Source organism: Octopus bimaculoides, chromosome 12 (genome assembly GCF_046866305.1).
Source record: "Octopus bimaculoides isolate indiv1 chromosome 12, ASM4686630v1, whole genome shotgun sequence".
Taxonomy (NCBI): domain Eukaryota; kingdom Metazoa; phylum Mollusca; class Cephalopoda; order Octopoda; family Octopodidae; genus Octopus; species Octopus bimaculoides.
Genome location: NC_142939.1, coordinates 27,904,736 through 27,914,290, shown reverse-complemented (window position 1 = coordinate 27,914,290; position 9,555 = coordinate 27,904,736). Strand labels below are relative to the sequence as shown.

At 37.4% G+C, this 9,555-nt stretch overlaps 1 protein-coding gene across 1 annotated transcript in view; it reads left to right on the top strand.

Moving 5' to 3' along the window:
- Positions 1 to 362: 362 nt before the first annotated feature.
- Positions 363 to 9,555, top strand: part of LOC106871909 (alpha-aminoadipic semialdehyde dehydrogenase) — a 30,660-nt gene continuing 21,467 nt past the window's right edge. Inside the window, exons 1-5 of the mRNA XM_014918666.3 lie at positions 363 to 632; positions 6,932 to 6,985; positions 7,948 to 8,013; positions 9,083 to 9,163; positions 9,280 to 9,403. Coding sequence (XP_014774152.1) covers positions 408 to 632; positions 6,932 to 6,985; positions 7,948 to 8,013; positions 9,083 to 9,163; positions 9,280 to 9,403 — 550 coding nt within the window. The 5' untranslated portion in view covers positions 363 to 407. The remainder of the gene's footprint in view (positions 633 to 6,931; positions 6,986 to 7,947; positions 8,014 to 9,082; positions 9,164 to 9,279; positions 9,404 to 9,555) is intronic.

Below are 9,555 nucleotides of genomic sequence, written 5' to 3'. Positions count from 1 at the left end.
TTGAAAGCACCGTACAGCATTTAGTCCTCTATTACTTTTGTCACTTTATCATCACAGAATAATTAAGAAAATATTGGATAGTTAAAGGTGCCCGTTTCATTGCCACCAAATACATTTGGAAGGTAGTGTATCTAGAATAGTCTCCCTTGTTGGTCATCTCTTTCATCAATTAATTAATTTGATTTTAATTAATAATAAATTACAAATTTGAATGCAATAAATTATAAAATATATATTTGTACTGATTCAGAAATGAGCTTATCCCAGTTTTGGGAAGTGTATTTAGTTTAGATCAGTCGACCAATGAATGATATTGTAATTGTTCTCTGTGTATATATTAACCGACCTCTGTCGGAGAAGACATAAAAACGAAGGTTGGCAGCAAGTTGTTACATCGCCTTCCCCAGATGGCTGCTACTATCACACGTGTGTCTCGACTGATCTGTGTTCCTCTCTTACACAGATCTATTAACCCGGCTTTCAGGAACTCCTCTCGTTTGCTGTCGTTGTCAGTTACTAGCATGGACAAATTTCTAATCAACGATTCCAAATATTCTTGGTTAAAAGAATTAGGACTTTCATCCCATAATCATGGTGTTTATTTTGGCAAATCTTGGTGTGGCAGTGGCGAGGTAAGATATTTTAAAACTTATTTCCTGCAGCAGAAAGGACATTATTTCTATCAAACAAAAGCCTCCCTCCACTATTGTTCTTTTCCTGTTCACAATTTCATGCATTTAATTCCCGCTTTCCGTTTCCATTAAATTTCAACGTATTAAATATAAATAAATGAAAACTTTATAATGTTATTTTAAAATTATTTTAAATTATAATTCTACGGATAAGTTAGGCATTCGAAAAATATCTAATATGCATGCGTGCGTGTTATGTTTGCTAAAAAAACAAAACAAAAACAACTTAGAATATTTACGTGTCAGCTAGAGAATTAGGTAAAGCATGGAGTTATTGTTTTAATAGAGTAATGAATGACAAAGAATTACCTAAATGAAAATCAAAACCAACTTTTTCCCCCAATCATTGAACTAAATAATATTTAATTTCAATATTAACAACAACAAAAAATTCTTGTCTCTGAATACAATAGATCAATTTGAATATTACAATGCGAAATTAATTAATATAAGAAATCAGTGTTAAAATCCTCTGAAGTAAAGAACTTGGTTCTTCGACGTTGCATATTTCCTTATACGTTACATATATTCCAAATAATTAGTGGTTAGCTTTCGTTATTATTATTTTATGTTGATTAATTTCAAACATATTGTAACGTTGTTAAATTCTGTTCGTGGGGAAAGGGTGTTTAAAAAAATTTTTTTTCATAATCGTATAAATTTCCGTGTGTCGAACACAAATTCGCAAAAAATTTCTGAAAATTAAAAAAAAATAATAATAAAGTTACGAGTGTGCTAAAACAAGTGGTAGAATTCTGGTTTAAACACTCCGCATAAACTCTTGATAACCTTTGTATTTTTTTTTTTTTTTTTTTTTTTTTTTTGCTTCTGATTTTCAGAAAATTTTCTTTTTTACACCCCCACTCCATAATTCCTTAAATTTCTACTCTTTTTCGATGTGTTTTAAAATCAGAGTTCAAAATACAGACAGTTATTAGCATTTCTATTATAAATTAATACATTGGTCTTTAATGTGTTAATAGTTTGGGGCCTTTGGATTCAAGCCTACGCTTCTAGTCCCTGTTGTTACAATTCTTTGACATACTCTAATAAGAGCTTAGTTGTTAACATATTCTCAATGATAACCTTTATTGCTATCTATTCTTGTTACCTCCAAGAACATCTCACATAGTTACTGTGATAGAAGGATAAAAACAGATCCTCAATAAGCACCTACGTATTTACTATAATTCATCCCTGGATTCATTGCCAGTCATAAACTTGAAGCATGATTTGAATGAATCTCACAAGCCCTTTCTCTCTATCTAGTGTTTTTCTTCTCTCTATTAGACAAATGAATGCAAAGTAGACTAGTTTATGCTAAGCCAAGAACTTATACCAAAAATATAGCCTCTGTAATTCCATGTCCTTGTACAAACTCCAAATACATGTCATCCAAGCTATACTACGTTGCATTAACTTTACCAACATTTTGAATTCTTTTTAATATTTGTTTCCATTTCAAGTCTTTATGGTTGATCCTCTTTAACTCTTTAGCATTCAGATCACTCTGTCAAATGTAAGGCTTATTTATTCAAATTGTTTGGAATTAATCATGTATTGTCTTATAGCTTTGAGATGTCGATGATGGGATTGTTTATTTTTAGGATTGTAGGGTAGGTGTGAGAGGCCAGATCTGGTTTGAGTATAAAACAGAATATCTGGGCTGGATATAGCCAGTTTAAATGCTAAAGGGTTAAAGCTCTTTGCCTTTGTGTTATATGATAATAGTGATACACCAGTAATCATTGTTCTGCTCCATCTTACTAAAATAATCTTTTCTACTCTAGGCACAAGGCCTGAAATTTCTGGGGAGGGGGCCAGTCGATTAGATCGACTCCACTATGCAACTGGTGCTTAATTTATTGACCCCGAAAGGATGAAAGGCAACCTCAGCAGAATGTAAAGACAGTCAAAATGCCACTATGCATTTTGCCTGCCCAGCATGCTAGTGTTTCTGCCAGCTTTCTGCCTTATCTTACTGACATAATATCTATGTAACTTGATAGCTTGAAACCTTCACTTTAGTAATTGTTTTTTGACAGTGTCCTTGCTGTCATTTTTTTAATTCCTTTAATGGTGCTTGTATTGACTCTACTTTAGGTAGCTTGTCACTATTCAACACAAATTCTTGCTTCTCCTCAAGAATATGTTCATTGCTTTCATTGCCACTTTTACTAAGGCAAGGTTTACTGTTGTCTAACCATTTGTTCCGTACAAACGACAGTGTAATTATGTTTATTAATAGTTAAAATTGATTTAGAACTAATACAAATATGGTTTGAACAAAATTATATTTTAATAAAATAACTACTTGAAGTATAGTAGTTGTGGCCTTATGGTCAGCTTAATAAATAAAGCTACTAATTTTTATTCTGATAGTGAAGATATGTGGAAGCAATCTATAATAGAAGACACTTAAAATGTCACAGTGGGACCTGTACTATGAAACTATTACATGGTGATGAAACAAATTTTGTAACCACAGCTGAGGCTTCTTTTTGTTTCTACTCAGTTTCTTGTTTCCATTTTTCACAGAGAAAAAGATAATTAGTAGTCAAAAGTAATATTTATCACCTTAAAAGTGGATGTTGTGTAAGAACACAGAATGCTGTAACAGTTACCATAAGAGAACCTCTCATATGGACTAGTGGTGCACTCTTGTTTATACTGCTAGTGGGAGATAATCAGCCACCACCAGGACTACCAGATCATGTCATTTTGGCCTTCCTTGGCCTTGTCAATGATAGATGCCCAACAACTGGAAATGGCACTGATTTCTCTGCTAGCAATATACATGAAATCTCAGTGCCAAATTAGGCATTGGTCTTGGTGGCATGCAATAAGCACTATTCATGCATGGGTCGTTGTCAGTGCCACCTGACTGGCTCCCTGTGCCAGTGACATGTAAAAAAACACCATCCGAACGTGGTCAATGATGAAGATGAAAAGCACTTTTAATACCAAAAGTTATATATTTATCACCATTTACGTTTATGCTTTATGTTTGGTGATCAAAGGTATAAAGAATTGGGGCACTAGTTTTGATGTTTAGGTCACTCTGTCAGGTGAGATGAGGTCTTCTATCTTGCGCACTCTTGTGTGTGTGTATCATCATCATCATCCAATGTTTTAAATCTGGGTTTCATCCCCGTTAACGAGGGTGGCTGGATCTACCTCAGTGCCATGGCAACAGAGGCAGGCAGGTGCAGCCCACCCCAACCTTTGGGCTTGCTGGTGCCCATTCTCCCTTGCTATCAAGAGGCTTTTTTGGGGGCTGGATTTTCTATGGAGAGCATGCCCTTGCTTACCCCCAACCTTAGATTGTAGAAATGAGTGATCCCAAGACTAAGGCCTCTACCATAATTTTTAAGAAATGTGGTGGGACACTACTCCCTGAGACCCCTTTTGTAGCCCCCCCCTACACACACACACGCACACGCAGACACACACACACACACATTGAAGTATAGGCAGCTTTTTAAATACATATATTCCCATTTGATAGTTTCTGATGCCCACATAATTAATCCTCTCCCATATATTATATTTCTTGATAATATATTGTGTGCAAGAGAGACGACTGCACTGGTATGGTCATGTGGCGAGAATGGATGAGGATAGCTGTGTGAAAAAGTGCCACACCCTAGCGGTTGAAGAGGTAGACCCAGCAAGACCTGGGATGAGGTGGTGAAGCACGACCTTCGAACATTAGGCCTCGCCGAGGCAATGACTAGTGACCGAGACCTTTGGAAATATGCAGCCAAATGAGACCATAACCCATGGCCTATGCCAGTGGGGTAACCAGCCCACTTATGTGTACCTTTCCTTCATTGGACACTAAATTCTGCTTGCGAAGACCTGTTGAGGCAAGTGAAATTAAAATTAAATTCGCAAATTCGATGACTGGCACCTGTGCCAGCGGAGTGCTAAGAGCACCATCCGAGTGTGATTGCTGCCAGAGCAGCTGACTGGCTTCCATGCTGGTGGCACATAAAAAGTACCATTTGAGCGTGATCGTTACCAGCATCGCCTTACTGCCACTTGTGCCGGTGGCACGTGAAAAAACATTTGAGTGAGGTTGTTGCCACTGCCGCTGCAGGTGGCACGTAAAAACACCACTTGAGCGTGGCTGTTGCTAGTACCGCCTGACTGGCCCTCGTGCCGGTGGTACGTGAAAGTACCCGCTACACTCTCAGTGTGGTTGGCGTTAAGGTCATCCAGCTGTAGAAACTCTGCCAGATCAGATTGGAGCCTGGTGCAGCCATCTGCTTTGCCAGTCCTCAGTCACATCGTCCAACCCATGCTAGCATGGAAAGCGGACATTAAACAATGATGATGATGATGATATTCTTGATATATTTTTATCTCTGTAACGTGAAACTTAAGTTCATCATTATTGTTAATATATTATAATTTATTACCAGTTGGTTTGCAGGTCACTCCTTCTCCTGCCCCTCTCACTCACCTTCAGTTCTTATCTAATTTCCTTCTGCACTGCTGTTTGTCCTTGATCTATTTAAGAAGCTGAAAAAGAAAATGGCAGTGAAAATGTGTATGTGGTTGCTTAATCTGCTAGGAATAACAGCTAGATCTTCCTCAAATCACACACTCCTGTCTGGAGAAAACAAAAAAAATAACACACTGAGGATTATACCACACCTGAAAAATAAGACAAGACAGTCATGGCTTGATTGTCTTTCATGCTCGGTTTGCCTATTTAGAATAACGCACTTTTATTCTCTGACCAGTTTCAGCCTGAGAGCTATGGTCATGCTGGATTGGCAGAATTGCTTGAAAAGACTTTATGGTATTTAGTTTATAAGTTTTGAGTTCAAATCCTGTTCAAGTCAGCCATACCTTTTTCATGCTTCTGGGGTTGATAAAAATAAAGTATACTAGCCGGGTCTTGGGGTCAGTTTAATCAACTCTAACCCTTCTGCAAAATACTGATCTCATTGAATCAGTCTTGAATCATCTCAAAGGTGATGGGTTATCTTTTACTTATCTCAGTCATTGGACCTTGGCCATGCTGGGGCACCACCTTGAAGGGATCAGTCATACAAATCGACCCCAGTACTTATTTTTTAAAAATCTGGTACTTATTCAATCAATCTCTTTTGCCAAACTGCTAAGTTACAGTGACTTAAATAAAGCTAACATTGGTTGTCAAGTGGTTGAGAAGGAGACAAACACAAAGACAATAACATGCTTTGTGAATAAGTTTGATAGGTTTCCATACAATTTCTGCCTACCAAATTCACCAAGTCTTTGGTCAGCCTGGGATTACAATAGAAGCCATGGTGTCACACAGTGGAATTGAGCTTAAAATTGCTTGGTTGCATAGAGATCCTCTTATCCACAGAGCCATGTCTGTTTTAAATTTTGTCAACGTTTTCATGTTTGCATTTTATAGTTTTAGTGACTAAGTTCAAGGCTGGCAAATCTTTTTGAAGGCAAGCCAGACTGGAAATGTTTTTTTTTTTTTTTTTTTTTTTGTTTTTTTGCCTCTTGCTAGCTGATGCAAATAAAAGTCAAATTTTGATCACACAAGGCTATAGAAACCCTTGTCTCTTTAACCCTTTAACATTTAAGATTACTTCAAATTTATGTGTATTTATTCATTCTTTTAAATTAATCATGCATTATGATGGTGAGATGAGTAACAGGAATGAATGTGGAAGGACGAAGCAGAAGATTGAGGAAGTAAGACTAGAACATCGATTCCTTTGAGGCTGTGATACTGAATTTTATTGTCCTAACAAGAGGTAGATAGAAAGAAAAGGACAATTTTAGTATGAAACACCTTACAGTCTAAAAATCCAGTGAGCCAGATAAATACAGGCTTTAAGTTACTGACCCCTGACTTAGATGACTCTAAATAATTGCTAATCTCCATTTAATCTTTGAAGATAGTGTTTGAAATCTAGAAGCGTTGATTAACATTAAAACTGGCTTACATATAAATGTTGGAGTCAGATTTCAGTTATAAATCACACTGTCATTTTATTCAGCCTTATTGACAGATCATAGGGTGGTGGCAGGAAACCAGCCACCATTGATTCGTGTGGTGGCAGGGAAATGATTTTGTTCTAAATATTTTGTATGACAATAACTTCACTTCCACTGCCATCAGTGTCATCACCTTTGCTGTCACCACTGTCATCACCATCAACCACCACCATCATCATCATCATAACATTTGAACTGAATATTATTTTTGTAATTTTCCATTTCAGGTTGTGACTTCTATGTGCCCAGCCAATAACTTACCTATTGCTCAAGTTACACAGGTATGTTTCCTTTATTTTTATGTTTTTGTTTAAGCACGATTTGTGTGTCGGTCGTTGTTGGTGGCATGCAATAAGCACCATTCATGCGTGGGTCATCGCCAGTGCCGCCTGACTGGCTACCCATGCCAGTGACACGTAAAAATCCCCATCTGAACATGATCAATGCCAGTGGCATGTAAAAAGCACCATCTGAATGTGGCCGATGCCTGTGCCACCTGACTGGCTCCTGTGCCGTTGGCACATAAAAAGTACCCACTACACTGAGTGGTTGGCGTTAGGAAGAGCATTCAGCTGTAGAAACATTGCCTGATCAGATTGGAGGCTGGTGCAGCCTCCTGGCTTGCCACATATTTCTGAAATATAGGATAGAAGAGACTTTCGTCCTATAAGAGATGACTCTATAGTGTCAGTGATAGAATGGATGTGCCTAGTCCACACCTAAGAAAGTTGGTGTTAGGAAGGCTATCCATGTCTGAAATCCATTCCATGAAAAGGAATGAAAGAACAAAAGAAGACCTGGACTGCACATGCCATGGTCCAGGAAAGCCACTTAGATCAGTTACTCTATAAAAACCGATACAGGAGAGATGAGACTTTGGACAGAATGGAACTTTGGACGAGGTGAGACTTTGGACTGTGATAAGATATGAATTAGTAAACTGCTATGTCAGCATTAATATGCAATCAGCTGTGGTTGTTGTCAGTGAGTTAAAATATAAGTTATTTTGCTGCTGGACAACTTCATTAACTTATCAGTAACTAAACTTAAACACTGTCTAAAGATCTAAGTACTCAAGGTTTTTTTTTTTTTTGGACTCGTTCTTAGATAAGATTCTGCTCACTTTTGACCATTCATTTCTTCTTTACTAAAATATTTATCTTCTGTAGGTACCCTTGAGAAGCAAGGTTATTTGTGGAACTGTAAGAAATTTCATTACCTTCAATTTTTTGGTTCTTTGTAGGGTAACCCAGCTGATTATGAACATGCTATTGCTGCAACAAAAGAGGCTTGGAATGTTTGGGTTGAGGTAAGCACTTAATCGAATTTTCTTTCTTTTTCTGTAGACTTATCAAGCATTTGTGGGTAGCTCAGTCTGTGTTATATTTCTCAATAATATGTGTAGTCTGATCAATAAGTATCCTGTAACAAAGCTGAAGCAAGGAGAGTGAAGCTGCTTGGCACAGATTGACTTTGAACACGGCTGTGCATGTGCACTAAGTTTTAATGTTCTAAATTCACTTCCGCTGTTTATAGCAGTGCTTGGAAGAAAGGTGTGTAGCGCATGATCATTGCATTGACAGTGACAGAGAAAGTTGAGCAGAGAATCTGCATCAAATTTTGTCAAAATCTTGGCGAAACCTGCTCAGAGACCTATGCAAAGTTTTCAAAAAGTTTTCATTGTTCTTGTCACAATTGAGATTTTGTGCAACTGAACCCCAAGTGTCTTTTTGGTCAACTGAAAGCAGTTTTGGGACAAACTTGGCCGACACATGTCTCATACCCAAATTTTCAGGGATAATGACTGGACTGAATCGGAACTGTAACTAATCTGCACATCTGATAACTTTGTGTAGGCCTCGGAGCAGGTATCGTCATGACAACCTTTTCTGTCATGGTCAATGCGACGATCACATGCGACACACCTTCCTTCCAAGCAGTGCTGTGGACAGCAGAAGTGAGCTAGAACGTTGAAACTTAATGTGCATGCAAGTTCAATCTGTGCCAAGCGGCTTCCTCTGCATGCTTTAGCTTTGTTACTATGGCAACAGTCCGGATACTTATTGATCAGACCGTATATATATATATATATATATATATATATTTATATAGATGCCCTCATACACACACTTTATTTGTTGGTTAACAAGGCTACCATTTGTTTCATGCTTAGAGAAATCTCTCAACAATTATCAAGCTCTCCACATGAAATCAATGGTCGCCTTGTTAACTCACAATGTTTAATCCACCAATGCAGTGTTGAGCACTTATTCTCATTGTTTGATATTAGTGTACAGAAAGGTTTAAATTAGAAAAGATAGAAAAATATGATGGAATAACTATCAACAAATATCTTTCTTCTTGTTGGTTTTTATTAGATACCAGGACCGCAGAGGGGTGAAATAGTAAGGCAGATTGGTGAAGCCCTAAGACACAAAAAACATCTCCTTGGAAAACTGGTAGGTTTGTCATTGTTGTTTTGGATTTCATTTCAATTCAGTTTTTTAAAATTCTTATTGGGAATCAGCATTCTGATTGGAATTGGATAAAATTTCATTTGTTTTTTATATTTTAGGAGTCTTTGGAAATGGGAAAAATCTTACCTGAAGGTGAAGGCGAGGTGCAGGAATTCATAGATATTGCTGACTATGCTGTGGGATTGTCTAGGATGTTTGCAGGACATGTTTTCCCTTCAGAACGTAAGTTAATATAAGTGAATAGATGTTTTTATAATCACTGCTTTCTTCCGAAATTATTACAGTTTAAGAGAGCTTCAATTTTTATCCATAAATTTATGAGGTATCCTTTGCCAGGTTACCCTAGCTAGAAATAGCAGCGGAATCTCCTGCAA